We start from the raw sequence: 24,771 nt of genomic DNA, 5'->3' as shown, positions 1-24,771 counted from the left end.
GGAATACATCCATGTCGGAATATTAGACTAGTCTAATTGAGGCCATTCGGAATACAGTTTGTATCCCATTGAACGAGGTGGGTAATCTTGTAAATAATCTGTTAAATAGAAGAATAATATCCGTGTAAACACCTGTATCCGATTACATTCCCTATCGGAAAGCTTAAGTCCGTTCTGCATGTGCGTCGCTTCGTAGTGAGAGTTTATAACGTTCAACATGGCGGAGCAGAAACTGGTCTGTAGAGGAGACGAAGTTCATGCTCTGATCTTTAAAAGACGGCGGTGGGACGGACGTCCAGCTTATGTGTCTCAGAACACGACGTCTTCCTCTCGGCCTTCTTTAATAAGGACATGTGAAGGAAGATTTCCTGAGTCTGACGTCAGTTTAAAACAATTAAAAACAGAAGCACTGCTCACTGCTGCTCATCTCACTCTGACTGTAGTCATGTGATGCTCGTTGTCATGGTAACGTCTACACTAAGTGGTTCTTTACACATGCGTGTAATTGTGGATTGGATTAGTGTGAATGTCAATTATATTTTCCATCAGATTTTTGAGTAGAGTGAGAATAACAGTGTTAATATCATCTCTAATATCGCTATCGTCTCTGATTTTACATCTACAAGGTGGACTGACAAAGTAGGAGTGTCTAATAGAGTGGACAGTGAGTGGACACATTTCTTAATAACTCAAGCAGCACTGCTGTGTCTGATCCACTCAGATCAGCACAACACAGACTAACACACCACCACCACGTCAGTGTTACTGCAGTGCAGAGAATGATCCACCACACAAACAGTACCTGCTCTGTGAGGGTCCATGGGGGTCCTGACCACTGAAGAACAGGGTAACAGAGTATCAGAGAAACAGATGGACTACAGTCTGTAACTGTAGAACTACAAAGACCAGCTATACAGTAAGTGGAGCTGATGAAGTGGACAATGAGGGTAGAAACGAGGAGGTGGTCATGATGTTACGCCTGTATTTGAACTGCTTTCAGCCTTGGGGCTTCAGGGCCTGGCCTGGTACTCCGGCGTGACGGTTGGCCCGCTCCCCTGGGTGGTTGGGCTCCGGGGCGGCTCAAGGCCCCTCGGCGGGGATGGGGCCCTGCTGGGTGGTGGTTGGCTCTCGGGCGTATGAGGCGTTGGGTCTTTGCTGCTGCCTCGTGATGGGGAGGGGCATCCTGGGGGCGGCTCTGGTTCCTCTGGTTCCCCTGGACCTGCGCTCCATGGCTGGGGGGGGTGCTGTCCGGAGTCCCCCTCTCCCTTCCGCTGGGGTGGGCATGCAGGGGTCACTGGGAGATACGGCCCAGGGTCTCTACTGCTCCTGGGGGGGCCGCGGCGGGCGGGATTCCTTGGTCTTTCTCTGCCTTCCTCTGGCCTCTGGGGGGATGTTGTCGCAGCTTTCTGCCCTCGATATTGAGTGCATCTTGTGACAAATTTATACTGTACTGCACTCACAAACACACACACTCACATACACATACATCACAGTCATTTGTGTAGTATCTCCAAGTGCTGTACGTCTCAGGTACACTTTCTTCTCTTTTCTCAGGAGCAGCAGTTGGTGAACCATCGCCGTGGCATTTGCGCTGTGTTTTTCTTTTTTTCTGCCCTTATGTTATTAATATCTCTCCCCCGCTTATCTCTCCTCTCCCTTCTTTACAGATTCCCCTGGCCTGTCAAGTCTGGCATGATGCTAACACATTTTCATTAAAATATCAAATGTATAAACAAAATGAAATCAAATAATTAAAAAATAAATAAAGAAAAAGAAACACTGACAAGATGAGCCTATAATCTATAGTGCTCATTTTGGAAAAGTAAATCTGTTTGGCACAGTAACGCAGTCTGACCATAATTCTGATTGCAAATCTGCCAGACAAGACAGGCAAAAAAAAAAAAAAAAAAAAAAAAAAGAACTGCTTTCAGCCTATTTTGCAGTCTAAGCCATGCTGTCTCTGTCTTCATGCCTATGGTACTATGGAATTCTTGCAGTCTATGGAGTTCTCAATGTGATTAAATTGACACTGACATCATTCTTTTTGACATATTATCATTGTAACCATTTCAGAACCTCATTTCTCACATTATTCAACCACTTCATCATGACTAAAACCTTAGTGACTCCATTTGTACAACAAATCACTGCACTTTTCCAAGAACCTTAAGAACATTCAGTATCAACACAGTAATAAAAGAAGGAACACCCGACTTTGAAGTGTAATGATCTTCCCAGTCCTTATTCCCGGATAGTGGAACAGCTCCAAAACAAATGCTTTTTACCTTTTATTGATTCACCAAAGTCTGTAGGACTGTGATATGTCTTTTCCAGATTTTCTCTTTAATAAGTAATAAATAACTGCAGCACTGAATCTACTCAATTGTGCAGAGCTAGTGAGCAACAGGAGCACAAATGTTTATGTCTTGAGGTCGAAATTAATATTTTGATTCATTTTTTCAAAACTGTCAGAACAGAATGAGAAATTTGAACTCTGGTCTGCTTCAAAGTTTTGCTGCAGTGATTCAGTGTTTTTTATATCTAAGCAATAACATTGTGAATGTTCCGTTCCCAAATATTTCAGCGATATCTGATGTTTACACAGCCTTATGTCTTTGATAGTACAACTTTTCAAAGGGCCTTATTATAAAATACGTGGTTTCCATCAGTTTTTATCAGGTTCAGGAAACAGAGCCAAGCAGAATTTACACCAAGAAAAAGTTATAGCAAAATTTCCTTTTTTAAATGGGTAGTTAGTTAATGAAGAATTGTCTGACTGACACGGTCTGCTTTCCCACAGTGTGAAAAGCAAATGAAATGAACCAGGATAGAAATGGAAATGTAACTCTCACTCATGGACCATGGCAAATACACCCCCTCCCCTTCCATACTAGTAACTTATTATTGCAAGGGCCAAAACCCGTAAAGAGAAAAAGGTCTTAAATGTCAAAAATCTCTGACTTATTTATAATGTAACTGCTGGAAAGGAACAGAAATAAGGAAATGATTCGCATCTAGTTTCCAGTTGATGTGCTTTTCTCCTTTAAATGCATCTACTATGTTCACCGATCAGGCATAACATCATGACCACCTCCTTGTTTCTACGCTCACTGTCCAGTTTATCAGCTCCACTTACTGTATAGCTGGTCTTTGTAGTTCTACAGTTACAGACTGTAGTCCATCTGTTTCTCTGATACTCTGTTACCCTGTTCTTCAGTGGTCAGGACCCCCATGGACCCTCACAGAGCAGGTACTATTTGGTTGGTGGATCATTCTCAGCACTGCAGTAACACTGACGTGGTGGTGGTGGTGTGTTAGTGTCTGTTGCGATGGTCTGAGTGGATCAGACACAGCAGTGCTGCTGGAGTTTTTAAACACTGTGTCCACTCTCTGTCCACCCTATTAGACACTCCTACCTGGTCAGTCCACCTTGTAGGTGTAAAGTCAGAGACGACAGCTCATCTGCTGCTGCACAGTTTGTGTTGGTCATCCTCTAGTCCTTCATCAGAGGCTAACAGAGTATCAGAGAAACAGATGGACTACAGTCTGTAACTGTAGAACTACAAAGTGCAGCTATACAGTAAGTGGAGCTGATAAGATGAGGTGGTCATAATGTTATGCCTGATCGGTGTGTGTCTCGCTGTTTACTTGTAATAAGATCACTTGAGATGGACGCTAATACTAGGTATGAACAGAGCCAATGCATAAGTTAAGCCCAAATTCAACCTCATACGTTCAGTTTAAGAGAAATGCTCCTTATGAACAAAATGTTATGTGGCATATAAAACATTTAGCCAGACTGCTAGTCAAGACTACCAATATTTCACCTTCATGTGCATCCCTTTCAAATGCATCTTAACAAATCATTCCGTTTGGATATTAGTCAAAATTATCACCAAAATCCTGGTTATGCTTCTTCGCAAAAACTCTTCCAGATTGACCATAGAAGTCCAGTTGGTATACATGAGCAGATATGTCATGATCCTTATTGAAACTGTCGCTGTATGGACTGTTTACCGTCCATCCAACCTCTTTAATCCAGGCAAGCATGAAATTCTTTACATGAGGCCGGTCTTCACCATTTTTGTGGCTGCAAGGAATTTTTGATCGTACACGTGAGGAGTTTTAACGGATGTTTTGTTTCAGGTGCAACCACTAGCCCTTTTTTGGCCATTGTCTTCAAAGAAATTCTTCTTCTTTTGCCCCTTACTGTCAGAAGTTCCAAAAAGCCTCAGTGCAAAATGTAGTAAAGCTTCCTAGATCAGAAAAGGCCTAAAATGTTACCGTCATTCACTTGACAAGAACCATTGGAAGTGCACATTCCAGCCCTCTGTTAGGTTCTTTACATTTCACATAGATTTACATTTATGGCTTTTTGCAGACACGCTTATCCGGAGCTACTTACAGTTTGAATCATGTTACAGAGCTATGTGACTGTAGCATTAGGTGTCTAGCCCAGTTACTCTCATTGGTAAAGTGTGATGTGCTTGACTGGGCAGGGAATTGAATCCTAGTTTGGACCCTGTGAGGGGCACCTATGTTGGCCACTAGTCTATATCGACTTGGAGGTTTGGTGACACATTCTGTCATTCTTAATTTGGGCCATTTTCGCAGCCTCAGATCAAGCTTGTGCTGTGATTAAAAAGAATTTCCAGTGGTAAATCACCACTGGCGCTTCAACTGCGTCCAAGAGCAGACTTTCCCATGTCTGGGAAACAGGCCTTTTATGCTTCCTGCGCTTTGTGGGCTTATCTGCAGCTTTAAATAACTGGATTTTTACTCTTGAAACTTCCTCTGCCTGCTTATCTTGGATGTCACCGAATGCAAGTTCCAAGGCAAACAGAGCCTGCTTTTCTACAGTCTGCACCAAATCAGCAAACTTAGCTCTCCTTTGCTTTTATCATGAATTTCACATTCCCCACACCACCATTCACCTCATAGTATGAACGGCATATTTAATATCACAGATTTTTGGTGCTGTAGCTCTCATCTGTTCTCAACACTACAAGCTCATCTGCATTTTTCTGTGACCATTTCTTTTGTCTCTAACTCATCTGCGTTATTACATGAATCCAGAATAAAGTTTTGGCTGCTATCAATTTATCTTTTTGTTCCATGTTCAAAGGCTTTCATGCCAGACACGAAAGTGCAGGAAACCATTGTAAAGCACTGGACACTTCAGTTGGCAGAAGTGAGAGCTTCTGTTGCTTAAACCAAAATATCTTTATCATTTTTGCATGTACAATTTCGTAAATTTCAGGGAACTTTTTTTGGTATTTTTTGAGTCAATTACAATTACAATTATAAAGTATTTACATGTGACGGTCACACAGGTCATAGGTGTGCCACTATTTGACATGTAAATAACAGAAATTTGATATCTTTCTGAATTTGGATCTTTTCTGATCAAAAATGTACCCAGCGCCTGCTAAATTTAGTATTATTTAATTATAGAAATCTTGAAAACAAGTGCAGCTGTAGTAATCTTTTCAGAAACTGTTAAGAGTGTGTGTGAGCTGACAGAGCAATAATTTTGATGGTGATTCATTCTGTTGGTTATTATAAGTAAAAATAAACAATTATCATACAGCAGACGTGTTTTATTTTTTTTGTTTTCGTTTTTTTTCAGGCTCAGCGCTAAAGCTCTGATACACAGGAATAAAGGTTTTACTTTTAATTACAAAATTGAGTCGTAATGTTAATCACAAACTACTACTTTAGTTTTCCAACATTGTATCAATAAAGCCATCATTATTTCCAGTCAACTGGTCTATCAGTTGATGAGCATTAGAGTTGCTTAATAAGAAGGAAAAACAAATAGCTAATGGTCTAGACGGGTGGTCACAATCCAAATATTAAGAAGAGCCATTTTGCACTTTCAACAAAAATCAAGCCACCTTGGGAGCCACAACATTTTATGTCTATTTTACCGTCTTATCTGTAAATGTGTGTGCTACTGTAGTAGTATAGATCAATATACACCCACTTTATTAGGTACACTTTGCTAGTAAAAGGTTGGACCCCCTTTTGCTGTAGGTTCAAGGTTCGACGTGTTGTGTGTTCAGAGATGGTATTCTGTATTCCTTAGTTCCCTTTCTGTCATCTGGAACCAGTCTGCCCATTCTCCTCTGACCTCTCACATCAACAAGGCATTTTCGTCCACACAACTGACCGCTCACTGGATATTCCCTCTTTTTCGGACCGTTCTCTGTAAACCCTAGAGATGGTTGAGCATGAAAATCCCAGCAGATCAGCAGTTTCTGAAATACTCAGACCAGCCCGTCTGGCACCAACAACCACGCCACGTTCAAAGCCCCTTAAATCCCCTTTCTTCCCCGTTCTGATGCTCGGCCTGCACTTCAGCAAGTTGTCTTGACCACCTCTACATGCCTAAATGCAGTGAGCTGTGGCCGTGTGATTGGCTGATTAGCTATTTGTGTTAACAAGCAATTGAACATTGAACCTAATAAAGTGGCCAGTGAGTGTAGTTTTAGTATAGTCGTTTTATATGAATGAAAATTAGACTTACTTTGCTCTGCTTTAAGCTTTAGCCGCTTTTTTCGCATCTCCAGCAGGAAACTTTTCCGCAAAAGCAGAACAGTTTCTTGTAGAATGTCTCTCAACGTTTGGTTTTTCCCAAGGCTGAAACCGGAAAATACAAACAAGAAGCGACTTCAGCTTAATGACTTTTTAGTGCTTGATACTTTCTCATCTCAGATTAAATCATTCCATTCGTATCTGAATAATCTATTTTCGTCTTAACTCTTTCTTTCTGCCTTTTCGTTAGCTACTAACTAGATAAGACTGTTGTGTTAAAACTGAATTGAACGATCAGCTTTATTTTACTGCAAAGGAGGATTCTTTTATTTTTACCTACAAATCTAGTTCTGCTCTGGAGCCAAAACAGGGCAGTAAAAGAGTCGAGTTGTTGTCTAGGACACGTGCCAGGCTCCAGTGTTTGCGGACCAAAGCACTGCAGACTTAAGCACACTGCTTCATTTAAGTTAAGTGATACTTTTTTGATCCCACAACCGGGGAAATTCCACCTCTGCATTTAACCCATCCATGAAGTGAAACACCACATACACACTAGTGAACACACACACACTAGGGGGCAGTGAGCGCACTTTCCCAGAGCGGTGGGCAGCCCTATCCACGGTGCCCGGGGAGCAGTTGGGGGTTAGGTGTCTTGCTCAAGGACACCTCAGTCATGGACTGTCAGCCCTGGGGATCGAACCGGCAACCTTCCGGTTACAGGGCCAGCTCCCTAAACTCCAGCCCACGACTGCCCCACACATTTAATACACCTAATTCAGCTCATCAGCTTATTAGCAAGTGTTATGTCTGTGATGTCTGAAGCACTTTGGCCTAGAAGTTGACCAGTTTGACATGCCTAGTCTAGGAGCACAGCAGTTCAAATCAGAACAGACGAGCGAGATTTAAGTTAATGAGGACTTTTATGAAAGCAAACAAATCTTAAAAGAGCACTTGAGCACTTGAGCTAACCTGTGTGGAACAACAGCTCAGATTTCAGTTGTACACTGTCAGCAAACAGCCAGTACTGGCAATAACAGTCCAGAGACACCACAGAGGTTTTGGTCAGCTCTACATTCACATCATACGCCAAATGTGACTTCTTTCGTGAGGTTTCAGTTCACATGCATGAAGATTTCTGTTTTTGGTGGTAAGGAAGATACAAATAACTCTGGTAACTAGCTAGAACTATTAAATTCATAGACTTTCACTAAAGGTGGTGCCTTTGTTACCCCAAAGGAAAATGGCATTGATAAACCGACAAAAATGTCATGTTTTGTCATTGAGGGCAAAAGGACAGGGGTCTATATGCCAGCCAACAATCTGACTTTGCATCTCGTCATCATAAACCTACATTACATTTTCAGTTCTGTGTGTCTCCAGCCATTGCTGGCTAATGCAGCACATACTGCAATATATATTATGTCAATATGTTGTTATTACTTGAAAAGACCATAATAATAAGAAGAATATAGCTTATAAATACTTTTAAAAACACATTTTCAAAAAACTTTTGAAGAGTTTGTTGATGTGAAGATGTCAGCATGCAAACTAATGTCTACATAGGGATACACGTGGATTTGTTTGGACAAAGCGGTAATTAGGGTTGGTTGATTAAGGTTGGTTAATATCCAGTGATTGCAGTTTAATCTTTGCCACAACTGCTTTCTGAACTTTTCCTTACCATCCATATGGAAAAAAATCCAAATGTATTCATTGAGTATATTTTTGCAATGTATGAAAATGGGCAAAAGAAATGTATCTCGCTGTTGTCAGATGAAAACTTGGTAACTTTACAGGAGACGGAAAAACCTACTTAATTTTTTTGGAAGTCAATGGAACCAGAATTTTTTCCAAGAAAGTTTGGGGTGTTTCTTTTGGTCCAATCCTCTTGAAATGTACACACAATATAAAAGTGAACAGGTATTTTCAAATGATGTCAAAAACTGAAATACAACGAAAATGGACAGCAGCGATTTGTTAAATATATTTTGTTCTCACTTTATTTGGAATCTTCCACTGTAGTCCCCTACAGATTATCTAGAAATGCTCAAATTGTTAAACTCTCTGTTGATTTGGACCTGGGTTAGGGCTACGACCGGGGTGAGGGTTGGGTTTAGGTTTTGGGTTGAGGTTAAAGTTGAAGAGGTTTAGAGTTAAAGACAATTATGGTCAATTTAGTAGATTTTTAGTTGAATGTGAGTTTTAAGTCTACAAAGCATTTAAAGTGGACTGTTGCCCAAATATTTGAAATGCATTTATTTGTATTTGTTTTCATGCATTTTAATTGGGTGTAGTTTTAACAAAGATTTCAGACGTCACTGAAGAGTGCTGACGTCTGTGATCTGCACTGTACTTTACGTTAGCCATGTACGCCTGCAGTGAGATTCTCACTCATGATGTATTTCAAATAAACAGGATATTAAATCATAATTGCATTTCCACAGAATATCAATAACTACAGCACTCAATTTGTCATGTTAAAGCTTCATTTGATCATATTTAAATTGAAGATACTGGACACATTCATTTCTAAAAATATCAGACAGTGAAGAGCATCAGACATCTGATAAACACATTTACATATGTTTATTTGGTAACACTTTATTTGAAGGCTACCTACATAAGGGCTTCATAACACATTCATAAGCACTGAATAATGCGTTTATGAAGCACTACTTGAACATTTATTAAGTGCTTATGTCGGTTCTCGCAACCTGACATAAGATGTTTTATGAAATAAATGATATTGTACTGACATAATAAAAATAAACGTTGAACATATTTACAGCACTAAACATTTAAAACACTATACATTATTGCATCAATCATCTTATCCATGCCATGGAGGGAAGAGGGGGTGGTTTCCAGGCATATTTCACCTGATATTAATACAATGTCGTCTTAAGAATGCTGACATAAACAGTTATGTATAGTGTTTTAAATGTTTAGTGCTGTAAATATGTTCAACGTTTATTCTTATTATGTCAGTACAATGTCATTTATTTCATAAAACATCTTATGTCAGGTTGCGAGAACCGACACTTAATAAATGTTCAAGTAGTGCTTCATAAACACATTATTCAGTGCTTATGAATGCGTCATGAAGTCCTTATGTAGGTAGCCTTCAAATAAAGTGTTACCGTTTATTTTTGTATGATACGTTTCTGTGTGTAATATTTCACCATACTTTTTAAAATAAATATTTTAAAATATATTCAGTTAATATGGCAATATATTCTGAAGTATATTTTAGTGTTTGGGATGTATTTCAGGATCGACTGGCATTTATTTCAAATATACTAAAATGCACGTTCATGTGTTTTTCCAACTGCTTTTGGTTTGTAATCACATTTATTGTTTATCTGCGTTTGAATATGATTTATCCAATTAATTTTATGTCTTGTGTAGCGGACAACCTGTGTAATGTCGTGGAGCATGGCTGTGAGCACCAGTGTGTGAGTACTCCAGGATCGTATTACTGCATCTGCCCTGAAGGTCATCTTCTACAGGACGACGGAAAGAGCTGTGGAAGTATGCAAACTCACACCTATTCATTCCATTTCAAACCTTCCTTGATTTTTCATGATCAGGTTTGAGTTTGTTCAGATTACACAGCAGGCAGAGGACATCAGTTATTTGCATGTTCATAACAACCAGAGAAACAGGCTAGCTTAGAGCTTACAGGCAGTGGTGGACGAAGTACACAAACCATGTACTTGAGTTAAAGTCGAGACCCCCAAGGTAAAATATTACTCCAGTAAAAGTAGAAGTTCCTCCCTTTAGAGCTCCACTTGAGTAAAAGTACTAAAGTATTTACCTTCAAATGTACTTAAGTATAAAGTAAAAGTACTAAAAGAGTAATTCTGGCTCTGATGTCCTGTTATCATTTTTATAACCAGACTGGCTTCATGAACTCATTTCAGGTGAAAGTCCTCCAGCGTCTCTCTTGGTAAACCAGTCTTTTAATAGAACGTCATTAATTAGTGACGCTGACGTCTATTAAAATGATCAGAAGCACAAAACACTGAAGGTAAACAGTTTCCATCAGGGAGAACCGAGTGGCTCTGAAATCACTTTTTACACACAAGCAAAGTTTCAGTTTCAGATTTATTTACAACTTAGTTCCAAGTTTAAGTTGAATAAAAACTGGCTTTAAACTCAGGATCACAGATGAGCTGCTTTACTATGTTGATCTGTAGGCGTCTGTTCATAAACATAAACCAGCCCAAACTCATTTACTATAAAATTAAATGGTGTTTGTAGAAATTCAGAAAAAGGCCGCGTCAGTCTCGACTGCATATGTGGACATATTTCTATATTGTGCTCTATTTACACAAAGTTAGGTTAGTTCATCATTTATGTTGAACAGACTCTCCCAAAGTTTTACGCTGCTGCGCTGACGTTGAACCGCGTGCTGCACTGGGTCGGTATGACCAACAGGTCAAAACCAGCTCTAAACAAAGTGACCGCTGGGCCCTGATTGGTGCTCTGGCTTTGCGCTTCTTTTTTTTGACATGTGACGTTTTTATACACACAGAAACCAAAAGGAACGACAGATTTCTCAAAATGTAGGAGGAAAAAGTCGGATATTAGACTCTGAAATGTAGTGGAGTGAAAGGAAAAAGTCGCCCAGAACGGAGAAACTTCAGTACAGATACACCAAAAATACTAAAGTACAGAAACTAATTACATTTACTCAGTTACTCAGTTAACGTCCACCACTGGCCGCAGGTAAGAATACATGTCAGGACTCCGGTCATAGTGAACTACAGCACTACAGAGTTTAGCATTCTTCCTCATTAAACACTTGATTTAACTCTTCAGCTGGTTAGCAAGGCCTTCACGAGTTCAGAAGTCAAAGTGATAGAAGTGAATCTGCCAAGAGCTTGATGCCTCTGAGTAACATATTGCTGCTGTCGGACCAAAACCTCATATCTCCACGTTTGTAGTTTTTCAGTTTTTGACAAAATTTGAAAATGTCCTTTATATTGTCCGTAAATTTCATGATGATTGGGCCAAAAGAAATAGGCCAAAATTACTTGGAAATATGTCTGGTTCCATTGACTTACATTAAAATTAAAATATGTTTTTTTGTTCTCCTGTAAAGTCACCGTTTTGGAGATACGAGGTTTTGTTCCGACAACAGCGATAAACTACATTTTGTGAATCTCATTACATATAACTACTTTCCGTCACTTACAGGCTGCAGATCCGCCAACATTGACCTGGTCCTCCTTATTGATGGCTCTAAGAGCGTTCGGCCCCAGAATTTTGAGCTCGTTAAGCAATTCGTCAACCAGGTCGTGGACCAGCTAGATGTCTCTGGTCATGGAACACGTGTGGGTCTTGTTCAATACTCCAGCCGAGTGAGGACTGAGTTCCCACTCAGCATGTACAAAAGCAAGGAGGAGATCAAGGCCGCTGTGCTGAAGGTGGAATATATGGAGAAGGGAACCATGACTGGGCTGGCGCTGAAGCACATGGTGGAGAACAGTTTCTCTGAGGCTGAAGGTGCTCGCGCTGCCTCAAGGAACATCCCCCGGATCGGGCTGGTGTTTACTGACGGTCGTTCTCAAGACGACATTACAGAGTGGGCCAAGAAAGCCAAGGATGCAGGTGAGCAATGACATTCAGATTAATCAGTGTTTTTTTATCAGTCTTTCAGGCCTGGATGATATGACATTTCGAAAAATAGATCATTTAGAATGAAATTACCAATAAATACTGACACATTATCTATTTAAAACCATACACTTTTTAAAAAGAGGGTTTATCAAGGGTTCTTCAGTAAAGGAATTGGTTCTGTATAGAACCACGAACACTCAAAGAACGCTTTGCATGTTTAAAACATTCTTTGCATCATGAAAGTGTTGGAAAACGTGCATGAATGTGCTATAGATGGTTCTATAAAGGACCTTTTTTCTGTATAGCGCCCAAAAAGGTTCTTCTATCGTTGCATGCTTGGCATCATAACAATAGACGAACTCTTTTGGGTGTTATATAGAGAGATTTTTTAAAAGGTTCTTGATAGAACCATCTACAGCACATTCTCCATCAGTCTGAAGAAATGTTTAATCATGCAGAGGGTTCTTTGAGTGTTCTTGGTTCTATAAAGAACCATTTTCTTCACTAAAGAACCCTTGAAGAATAATCTTTTTTAAGATTGTAGGTATTTTGCAGTAACATTTTGTATATCTAGAACAGTTTCCATTTGCACCAGAGGGGGCCACAAAGCTTTAAGGCCTTTTCAGGCTGAGGTTTCCACAAAGAAAACAAACAAACAAACAAACAAACAAAAACACATCAAAACAGAAAGTATTTTTGAAAAAATAAACATTACTAAAGCTTAAGGTTAGTCTCCAGATGGGATCTCTTAACAAGAGCGTCTGGGGATGACCATGAGAAATTTGGGCTAAATGTGGGAGAATGTAGATTTCAACCAACATCTCAGGATGGCAGAGCTCAAAGTAGCTCAAAGTGTTGCGCTGGTCTGAGTGGATCAGACACAGCAGTGCTGCTGGAGTTTTTAACCACCTCAGTGTCACTGCTGGACTGAGAACAGTCCACCAACCAAAAATATCCAGCCAACAGCGTCCTGTGGGCAGCATCCTGTGACCACTGATGAAGGACTAGAGGATGACCAACACAAACTGTGCAGCAGCAGATGAGCTGTCGTCTCTGAATTTACATCTACAAGGTGGACTGACAAGGTATGAGTGTCTAATAGAGTGGACAGTGAGTGGACACAGTGTTTAAAAACTCCAGCAGCACTGCTGTGTCTGATCCACTCATGCCAGCAGAACACACACTAAGACCCCACCACCATATCAGTGTTACTGCAGTGCTGAGAATGACCCACCACCCAAACAGTACCTGCTCTGTGAGGGTCCATGGGGGTCCTGACCACTGAAGAACAGGGTAACAGAGTATCAGAGAAACAGATGGACTACAGTCTGTAACTGTAGAACTACAAAGACCAGCTATACAGTAAGTGGAGCTGATAAAGTGGACAATGAGTGTAAAAACAGTTACATTAGCTAATGAGTTTTGTCTGGTTTGTTTGTTTGGCTTGTGTTGTTACTCCAGACGTTAAAAGAGCCAGACTAGAGGAATTTGGGGGCAGATTTTTATGATAAACTGTGATAACTTCATCACTTTTACCACTCAGTGGATCCATTTTCATCCCTTGTCCTTGTGTGCGTGTTTAATAAAACAGAACATTGGAGAAAACGGTTCAGTACGTTGAATCTCACGTCCCTTTATCAGCCTCAAAAATCAGATGGCATGTGGATGTGGGACACTTCTGGCAGAGATATGGCACTGTTGGCCCACTCTCAGCACTGGCAATCTGCATATGAGCCAAGGGTGACCCACATATTGAAGACACAGATTTGGCCCAAGTCTCCAAACAGATTTGGTCCACTTATGGCACAGATATGGCACTGCTGCCTCCTGGCAAACAGCATGTGAGCTAAAAGTGGCCTACATATAAAAATGCTAATATGCCCAAAACAGATCTGGGCCACAGGCACGTGATTCCGTCCCGTCTGCACCTGCAATATCTTTAGTTGTGAAAAACAGGAGGAACTGCAACAACAATGACAGGCATTGACTAATATTGTGTTGTGGAAAACTGTACTAGGTCTATATCATTTAACTGCAAATCATGGTAATTAAATTCATTTCCTTTTAAATTTAAATTGCGACGATCTAAATAGTACAACGTACAATCATTTGAGATGCTCAGAAAATAATAAATCAACAAGAAGTATATATGAGAAGGTTTTTTTAAGAGTAAAAATTTAGTTCTGGTTAACACTATCCTGAAAATTCTTTATTATATCAGAATCAGAATCAGAATCCTTTATTGATCCCAGAGGGAAATTGCAGTTTATTATATTTGGGTCATTCTACAGAAAAGTCCATTTTTGTGTCCCTAGCGGTTACAGATATATTACACTTAAAATATATATTAGGGTTGCAATTTATTTATATCAAAAACACTAAGTTATTTTAACAATTCCACCTTCTTCAGTTTCAATTTAGCCATATTGGTTTTTAAATCAATTATCTAGAATTCCAAATACCACAGAAGAGCTCGTCTTCACAGTGGTGTGTGGAGGCTGAGACCATATTCTGAAGTAAAAAACAAGTTTTTCTGCAATTTTAATTACAATAATCTATACATGACTATGAAATATACAAATTAAATGACATAAAGAAAACAATAGCCAGATAAATATGATAAAATATATAATGAAAGTCCCCCAGGAGTCGTGTCACTGGTGTTACCATGTAACAAAAAATCTCTTATTTTGAAATAAAAGTCACACCGATGACGTCACTCGACCTCCTTTGACCTGTTTTCTGAGGATCTCTGAAGAAAAGCTCACGGTGAGTCCACTGTGTCTCTCAGTTCTCAGAGATCTTCTCATTCAGCTCATGACCTCATATGAAGCTTTTAGCTGACGTCACTGGTGTGACCGACTTTATTCTGAGGTCACTGTGAACAAATAGAAACACAAATGGATTAAATTCCATATTTTAGTGGATGTTCCAGGATGGACAGCGTGTGGTTTGATGCTCGGTAGCAGTTATTCTGTAAAATGCCATCCTTTTCATTAAAAACGTCTCTGGTGTTTCCTTTATTATGCGTAACACCAATGACGATCAGTAACACCAGTGACCCCTATGGAGAGACAGAACAGCGGACGGTTCTGTTGAACGACTCAATTATCAAAGTTAAAATGCGGTTACATGTAAAGGTTCGCATTTTTTACTAATGATTTTATGCCGTTTATTGTTAATTATCAATAAATCACTAAGTGATCCAGCCTTAGTGTCTTTTGCCAAATGCCATAATGTAGAAAGAAGAGGAAAAGAACGTAAAACATGCTCACATTTTGAGCTTCTTGCTCATTAGAGCTGGGAAATATAACCCTCTACAGTGTTGGAGGGCCCAAAGACTCGTCAGCATAAAAGGGAATTTTGTTTAAAGCTCAATCCATCCATCCATTCATTTTCTAAGCCGTCGCTCCCTCAGGGTCACAGGGGGGAGCTGGAGCCTATACCAGCGGTCATCAGGCGGAAGGCAGGATACACCCTGGACAGGTCGCCAGTCCATCACAGGGCAGACAGACAGACATACACAGTCACTCACACCTAGGGGCAGTGTAGCATGTCCAGTTGGCCTGACTTCATGTCTTTGGACTGTGGGAGGAAACCGGAGAACCTGGAGGAAACCCACGCAGACACGGGTTAGAACATGCAGACTCCACACAGAGAGGCCCCCAGTCACCCGGCTGGGGAATCGAACCCAGCTCAACCCTTTTAGAAAATCTCTTACATTACTTTTGTTCTACCTGTAGCAGGAAATGGGTCTTATGTTCATCTGAAGCATCAACACATTTATGCTGCATTATCCTGTTTCACAGGCATCACTATGTACGCTGTTGGTGTGGGCAAAGCTGTGGAGGATGAGCTGAGACTGATTGCCTCTGAACCTGTGGAGAAGCACTTCTTCTACAGTGCTGACTTCAGTGCCATCAGCCAGATTGCCGAGAACCTCAAACTCAACATCTGCGCAGGTATGAGGGAAAAACAGAGCAACACAAGGTTAAGAGGTTTGAAACTACAGTGAACCCCGTGCAGGAGATTAGACCCCATATCTCAGACATAATCCCATCCAGCCCGCAAAAGTATTTTCATTCTGTATTAACATTAGCCCATTTCACAATGCGCTGCACTACAGTCCCCAGCATGCACTGCAACCTAAAGTGCACTCTGACTCTCCTACCCCAACATCAGTCTATGGGACAGCGGTTACACCTCAATGTCACAACAGTCATATCACCAAACACACTAACTGCATTTCAGCTGCGCTTCAAGTAATATAAACACTTAATATCAGCTCAGCAGCTCAGAAACTGAGCCCAAGTACTAGTATTAACACTAATGGGGCAGTCGAGGAGGTTAGGTTTGTGACTGGAAGGTCACCGGCTCGATCCCCTGAGCCAGCAAGCAAGCAAAGTTTATTTATATAGCGCTTTTTGCAACAGGTGGTAATCCAGGTCTGAGCCCCCATGAGCGTCGCCAGTGGCGACAGTGGTAAGGAAAAACTCCCTAAGGGCAGGAGGAAGGAACCTTGAGAGGAACCAAGACTCAGTAGGGGAACCCATCCTCCTCCGGTCGACACAGGATATCAAACAGTGTTAGTATAATGTATTATAGTACAAAGTGTGAAAGACTGACGGGGCAGCGGTTAATTAGTTTAGTGTTTGATTATGCAGCGGCAGCAGCAGCATCATCGGGAAGGTCAGTTCATGAGGGTGAGGATTGCACAGCGTTGTACAGCCGACAGTACGTGACTGAAGTGCCCTTGAGCAAGACACCTTGGACACTGCGGATAGGGCTGCCCACCTCTCTGGGCAAGTGTGCTCACTGCCCCCTAGTGTGTGTGTGTGCTCACTAGTGTTTATGTGGTTTTTCACTTCACGGTTGGGTTACACTGCAGAGGTGAAAATTGCCTTTTGTGGGACTAAAAAACTTCACTTAATCTAATCTAATCTCATCTAATGAACTTGCAGCAAAAAAGAATGCCAGCTGTCTAGTTCAGTCAAATAGGTCGGGTTTAAAAGACTGAGCTCCAGGGGACGTTTCACTATGAACATTTCAAGTATTCATGTAATTCTTCAAGGTGAAGTTTTTGTGTATTTTGAAATAAAACTGTGGTCAGTTCTGGTTACAGCACAGCATTATTTTGTCCTCTGGCCCACAGATTTCTTGAGATTTTTTAATATGGCCCCTTTAGTGGTTGAGTTTGACACCCTGGTTCAAGACCCTACTGAGAGATGCGTTATCGAACAGTGCAATACATTCATGCAAAGAGATTAACAGTTCAACAGCAGATACCAGAAGAGTTCCAAAAGGTTCTTTGAGTTATTTAGGGTGCAAATATACATTTCAAGGTTTTTTGAAAACAATTCTTTTTATGTTTATTTGTGTATGTACAGTTTTACTGACCCTAACAAAATATTCACAATCCAGTTCTCTAGCTTTTGCACTAAAAATGGGTGACGTTTGAAGGAGGCTTGACTTACAAGATACTTCTGAAAAATTTTGAAAAATACAGACAAATTCCAGACAACTTTGCAGTAGATCCAGTCCTTAAAGGGGTGATGAATGGTTTCATCAAAGCAGTGACAACAAGAACGATCTGCCATAATAGCAGAATTAAATTAAGCTAGTGTATTATTTACTGGCTAAAGGTTGTGTATAATTTCAGGGACACTTCCATGATTTTATTGGAAAGAAGAAAATCCGTTCTAAGTTTCCAGTGGAGCAGGTTTAACCCCTTAACATCCCAGGCTTATTACATACTAAGGCTTATTGTTCAGTAACTAAAGGGATTTCAATGCAAACTAATGGAGCTTTTCTGACTTGGTAAGGGGTTAAGCATGTGGACTGAGCTTCTATAATCACAGCTGATAAGTTGTTCTTTAGCACCATCTAGTGGACACTGAGAATATTGGTTTTTAGTAGGAGCTGAACAAACAACATTCAGTGTATTAGTCTGCTGTATGTGAGTTTTCTTCAGCGGTGGACGAAGTACACAAACCATGTACTTGAGTTAAAGTTGAGACCCCCAAGGTAAAATATTACTCCAGTAAAAGTAGAAGTTCCTCCCTTTAGAGCTCTACTTGAGTAAAAGTACTAAAGTATTTCCCTTCAAATGTACTTAAGTATAAAGTAAAAGTACTAAAAGAGGAATTCTGGCTCTGATGTCCTGTTATCATTTTTATAACCAGACTGGCTTCATGAACTCATTTCAGGTGAAAGTCCTCCAGCGTCTCTCTTGGTAAACCAGTCTTTTAATAGAACGTCATTAATTAGTGACGCTGACGTCCATTAAAATGATCAGAAGCACAAAACACTGAAGGTAAACAGTTTCCATCAGGGAGAACCGAGTGGCTCTGAAATCACTTTTTACACACAAGCAAAGTTTCAGTTTCAGATTTATTTACAACTTAGTTCCAAGTTTAAGTTGAATAAAAACTGGCTTTAAACTCAGGATCACAGATGAGCTCCTTTACTATGTTGATCTGTAGGCGTCTGTTCATAAACATAAACCAGCCCAAACTCATTTACTATAAAATTAAATGGTGTTTGTAGAAATTCAGAAAAAGGCCGCGTCAGTCTCGACTGCATATGTGGACATATTTCTATATTGTGCTCTATTTACACAAAGTTAGGTTAGTTCATCATTTATGTTGAACAGACTCTCCCAAAGTTTTACGCTGCTGCGCTGACGTTGAACCGCGTGCTGCACTGGGTCGGTATGACCAACAGGTCAAAACCAGCTCTAAACAAAGTGACCGCTGGGCCCTGATTGGTGCTCTGGCTTTGCGCTTCTTTCATTTTGACATGTTACGTTTTTATACACACAGAAACCAAAAGGAACGACAGATTTCTCAAAATGTAGGAGGAAAAAGTCGGATATTAGACTCTGAAATGTAGTGGAGTGAAAGGAAAAAGTCCAGAATGGAGAAACTTCAGTACAGATACACCAAAAATACTAAAGTACAGAAACCAATTACATTTACTCAGTTACTCAGTTATTGTCCATCACTGGTTTTATTTTAATGATGTTGAATCGTGTTCCTAATATAAAATCTGACTTCTGCCCTTTTTAATGTTTTCAGAGGAGAGTCAGGGTGAAATTGAGGTGAAGGACCCCTGTGCCTGTGACAGCCTTGTGGAGTTCCAGCAGGCTACCATGACCACTCTCAACCAGCTCAACCAGAAACATATCCTTTACAGCTCCATGTCTCACCAACCAAAATATTATTCACAGTTCCAGCAGAACAAAGTGACCTAACCATTTTAAAATTTACATTTTATTGCATTGAGGGGCAGCTGCGACATATGGGGGTCCTGAAAATCGCTTTAAAAATCAGCTAATTTGATTTAAACCTGGAAACAGAAATTTTTTAATTAAAACAAAGAAAAGTTATGAAAAGTAAAATAAAGAAAAAATAGGTCGTTCTTCATTTGGAACGGGAATTTCTTTTGGATACATTTTTAAAAATCTATTTCTTTCATCCCAAAACTAAATGATTTTAATACGTCCAGTAACATCTCCTATATGCCATCTCCATATATATATATATATATATATATATATATATATATATATATATATCATATATGCAGAAAGGAGAGCTTAACTCCAAACATGTTTTACAGTTACTGGTGTCGTATTCATATGGTGTAACTCCAGTGACGGTGACTCCAGTGACGGTGACTCCAGTGACGTTCTGGTTAAAACTGAGAATTCTGTAAATTGGCTGTGAATATATGGCTCTATTTTGACAAGATTTTAATTTCCCAGTCATTAAAGCTCATAACACCGGTGACACATAGATGTTATGAGCTGCCTGAAAAACAAAATTACTAATAAATTAATGAAATATGGTGAGCGAGTGTGACTCGCCTCCTCATGCCCTGAGCTGCCTCCCCCTCTGATGAGCCTCGACCCAAAGACGCAGTTTAATAAAGCTGAAAACACTGTGTTAAAATGTAAAATAAGAGTCCTGCTAGCACAAGTGACCAAAATCTCAATCATATAAAAAGTTAATATGAATCTGTTTTATACTATTTATTTATTTATTTAATTGTATGTTAATTTATTTATTTATTTATTTATTTTTTACAGAAATTAGTTTGCAACAGAACAAATTGAGAATATCTCTCGCCACAGCAGTATCCGAGGAGGGTCAACATACTCTATGAAATAGGGCGAAATAAAATAGAATATCAAACAATACAATACAAATCTGATACTAGAAGGAAAATGAACAATTACAGATCATCCAGCATTTTCCAGACTGATGATCCGATTTCACAGAATCGTCTGTGTTTTTATGTGAAGTTCAAAAGTAAGTTTCTCCAATGGAAGAAGGTTCGGCACCTGCGTCAGCCACATGTTGAGCGAGGGAACATCTGGAGATATCCACAGCAGTAAGACGCATTCTTTTGCTAGATATAATAATCCTCCCAACAAATAGGCTTGATTGTAACTCTTAAAAATATTGTTTTACATTAAAAACAGTTTTAGAAAAGTATTATTTAATCTTATGCCCACTGTGTCAATCTACATTCTGATGTTTGGAGCCATATCTAATATTTTAAGTATCTTTTTTAAGCCCTGCAACTTTTGTGACATGGTTTCCACTCCAAATTGAGAACGACCCAGAGATTAAAGATTTCTTGGTCTTCTTTCAAATGTAAACACACTTGCAACATGAATCATATTAAGGTCTTCACCCAAAAAGCCCGGATTTAATTTTTAGTCTTATTCCTTCCATTGACTCTTGTGTTCGGATGACTTTCAGGAGGATTTGATCTGCTCATCTGAGCCTTTTGCCCAAACCTGTGGAGCTCATGCAGCTCGAGGACACGCTGTCATTAAAGTGGGACACACCACTAAATTTCTAAATTCATGTCAATATTTCAAAGATTCATTTCACACAAATTGTACTGCTGACAACATAACCTGTCCCATTATTATAGCATAATTGTTTTAATTGTATTTAATTAGAAAACAATGCAAAACAGAAGCATTTTCAGTCTCAGACTACTGGACTCCACATAAAAGGGGCTGACCACAACTCACTAAACTGTCCCTCCAGCTGTTTGTGTGGCCTTTCACATCATTTATTTAAGCCAGAAGACCTTGAACAGAAGCTGTTCTGTAAAGAATGAGAGTATAGAGTGTCTCTTACATCACTCCAGACTGGCCTCTCTGGTCTGCTTCCTCACAGGAACTGTCCAGACCAAGCAGACCACAGCTTCAATGGCTCTTTGTTACCTAATCTCTCATTCTGACATTCATCTGGCCTCAACAAAGCACTCTGTCCAACTTTGGTCCGGTAACAGAAATAACCCAGTGGCACTGGATGGGTTTTATGTACCGTTTCAAAGTTTACCCGTTTATTATTTTGCTTTTTTTTTTTTTCTTCAATGTCAGAAAAGCATCATAACATGATTCAAACAAGAAAACCTTTAATAATCCACGTGTTGGAAGCAGAAACAGTGGGCTGGATTAAGTAAACTCAGCAGTAACTTCGCTTAGGTGTGCAAAATGCACAGCACTGTAAATACATTCTGCTCATAAAGTCACTGCAGTGTGGTCAGTGTGCTGGTCTCTCCTTACAGCTGCGTTTTTTAAATCATGTTTTAGCAAAAACCCAAACAAAATTGACATGTTAATGAGCTAATGCGCAATCAGTGATCAAAATGAAAATCAGAGCTGCAGGTTCTAAGAAAAGAATCAGAAATACTTTTTGGTTAAATGCAGCAACAAATACGCAACAGAAATAATATAAATGAAAATATTTGGTAAGGAAACAATATCAGTAGAGTATTCAAGGTAAAAATAACTTCCATTCACTTTTAACGGATGGAAAGACAAATAAAAATGGGAAGAAAAAGCATCCAGATATTCAAGTGTGGCAGCTCTTTTCATAACCTGGATGAATTCACCGGGTTAATTACTTTAATTCTCCCGCGACCCTGACGGAGAAGCGGCTTAGAAAATGGATGGATGGATGAATTACTTTAATTCTCCTTTGAAATCATAACAGAACAGCAAAACGGTTTCTTTCTGTAATGTTTTAAGTGAATGGCTGAGCTGATTCTGTTTTACTGAGCTCTGAAATTCTTCTTAAGTAAAGTCAGATTCCGTCTGCAGGCCATGGTGCTCAATCTAAACAGATAAAAACTGCTTTTAAATTGACTGGTTAACTGAGTGGGTCTGTACGGAGCTCTGTAGGTTGACATTCTATGTAAATTGAAATAATGCGTGGCCATGACTTAACAAGGCATGAGAACAAGATAATTAAGTCATGGCTCAAGTTAATCCATGTAAGGCCCCAGCCTGCACCGCCAGCCGCCAGCAGAGGCCGACAACGGCAAGGCACCACAAGATCAGGGAACTCCAATTCCCAGAAGCCCTTGGGCTGATTAGGCTCAACCTGGCACACCTGTGGACTCCTCTACTTAAGACCATGGCAACCAATATCCCTTTGTCACACCTTTGTAGAGGGGTGACCGGTATGGTATTTAGCCCAAGTGGGTATTTAAACAAAAGGAAAAGAAAGGAGAAAAGAAAAGAGGGTTGGAAAGACAAAAGGGAGAAATTTCCCAAAACCAAAAGAAAGAAAGCCAAAGGCTTAAACAAGAAATGGCTACAAGCCATATAAAAGTCGTTTGCTCCCAAAAGAGCAAACGGGTGAAACGAAGTCGACCTTCCTCTCAGAATCGCAGAGGAAGTCGTTTTCTGATTATCCTTCATCGTTCAGCTTCCCCTTTGCTGGTGTTTGTCCCACGTTCACCTATGCTGCTGCGGTAACTCCTCAGACCACCAATCAGTACATCAGCGGTTTGAGTGGCTCTGAGCCGCCTCAACTCCAATGTGCACAATCACCCAACTCTCACCCTTCAATCATGCAAAGATGGTGTGTCGGTGGTTCTTTATTACAGAAAAGGCAAAGGGATTCATATAGAGCCATGAACTCAAAAGAACCCTTTGCATGAAAATGGTTCTTCTGTTGTTACAAGCTGGGCAGAACCCTTCTTGGTGCCTTATAGAACCACATGCAACACATTCTCCATCAGTCTGAAGAACCCTTCCACTGCGCAAAGAACCCTTTAATCATAAAGCTTTCCTTGTGTTCTTGGTACTATAGAACCATTTTCTTTACTGAAGAACCCTTGATGAACCATCTTTTTGTGCATTTCAGACTCTCCAAAAATGTAACTCCTGTATCCAAACCTGTCTGATGAAACCTTTTCACAACATTGTCCTGTTTCCCTTAATTAACTGTTACTGTCAGCAATGACTGTCCGATTGGAGAAGCTGGAGACTCAACTGCTCACAAGGAAATGAGGCTGGAACATCATCTGCAAGCCTGTGGGCTTTAGGTGCTGAGCTCCCTTTGAGGGGGGGCACTCAAGTGATGGCCTAGTCTGGCCCCAGAAAAGGGTTCTACCAAAACCAACGTTCTGTGGGTGCAGAACAAGTAAATGAACCACACCTAAATTTGGAATCACTGTGCATGACCACACGTGTCGGAGTTCAACATGAGAATTCCCATGTTGGATACAACTGTCAATATACCCTATTTATACTTGATCTGCTTTAAATGGCTATGAGAAATATTTATGGCAAAGCTTGTATCAGCATTTGGTAGTGAAGTTATATATTGTTACCTCTCCTTAGTGTGCTGTATGTCCATTGAACTTGTGTTTTGGCATTTCAATTCTACCTAACATGCACAAAGTGTTTGGACATAAGATCATTAGTTGTAATCATCTGTACTGAGACAAGCTGTGAATGAAATACCTCTTTAAACCACAGTTCACTTAACAGCAATTTACAAAGTGGGCAAATCGGTAAAAAGCGGCCAAAGCAGTTGTCACCATCCCTTGAGTGCCCTCATAGCATTGTTATGGCTTATAGTGGACTGCATATAGACTGGAGATTGAACTATGGAAAGTGACAAAACAATCAAAACCCACTGCGGTAGTTTTAACAGTTTAGTTCTAGGCTAAATGGGATTTTCAGTAGAAGATCTCCTATGAAACATTTCTCAGTTGAGAATATCTACCTAAAGTAGCTTTGACCTGTTTTGTTTTCAGTCTTGCGAAAATGCCATGTTTTTTAATACCCTCTGTATTTTGTCCTTTTGCTTTTATATGTTTTCTAATAATCATTTTTTGTAATGTAATGAGGATTCTTTTATCATCTTTCTCCAGATGAAATAAAGACTTAACTTTTCGGAGTGCTGTTGTTTGGTTGATGTGAAATATATTTATGTAATCTCCTTTAAATTGACTTATAAACACCTATTGGTGAAAGCTATTGTAGGTCTTTTAGGAAACTGATCATATTAAATACTTATTATGGTTCATGTACACTCAGTGGCCACTTTATTAGGTGCTTGCTAGTAAAAGTTTGGACCCCCTTTTGCCTTCAGAACTGCCTTAATTCATGTCAGACTTTCAACAAGGTGTTAAACGTTCCTCAGAGATTCTGATTGGTTATTTGAGCTCCTGTTGTCTTTCTATCATCTGGAACCAGTCTGCCCATTCTCCTCTGACCTCACATCAACAAGGCATGTTCGTCCACACAACTGACCGCTCACTGGATATTTCCTCGTTTTCGGGCCGTTC

General features: G+C 40.0%; 1 protein-coding gene across 16 annotated transcripts in view; it reads left to right on the top strand.

The window, feature by feature from the left end:
* Nucleotides 1-24,376, top strand: part of matn4 (matrilin 4) — a 70,906-nt gene extending 46,530 nt beyond the window's left edge. For all 16 annotated transcript variants that reach the window (XM_037535035.1, XM_037535031.1, XM_037535034.1 and 13 more), the window contains 5 exons: nt 9,946-10,068; nt 11,740-12,153; nt 15,972-16,124; nt 19,239-19,343; nt 23,427-24,376. In XM_037535035.1, the coding sequence (XP_037390932.1) occupies nt 9,946-10,068; nt 11,740-12,153; nt 15,972-16,124; nt 19,239-19,343; nt 23,427-23,485 (854 nt within the window). In that variant the 3' untranslated portion in view covers nt 23,486-24,376. The remainder of the gene's footprint in view (nt 1-9,945; nt 10,069-11,739; nt 12,154-15,971; nt 16,125-19,238; nt 19,344-23,426) is intronic.
* Nucleotides 24,377-24,771: the final 395 nt, after the last annotated feature.

Source organism: Pygocentrus nattereri, chromosome 26 (assembly GCF_015220715.1).
Source record: "Pygocentrus nattereri isolate fPygNat1 chromosome 26, fPygNat1.pri, whole genome shotgun sequence".
In the NCBI taxonomy this organism is placed as follows: Eukaryota; Metazoa; Chordata; class Actinopteri; order Characiformes; family Serrasalmidae; genus Pygocentrus; species Pygocentrus nattereri.
This window is presented reverse-complemented; position numbering and strand designations above follow the sequence as displayed.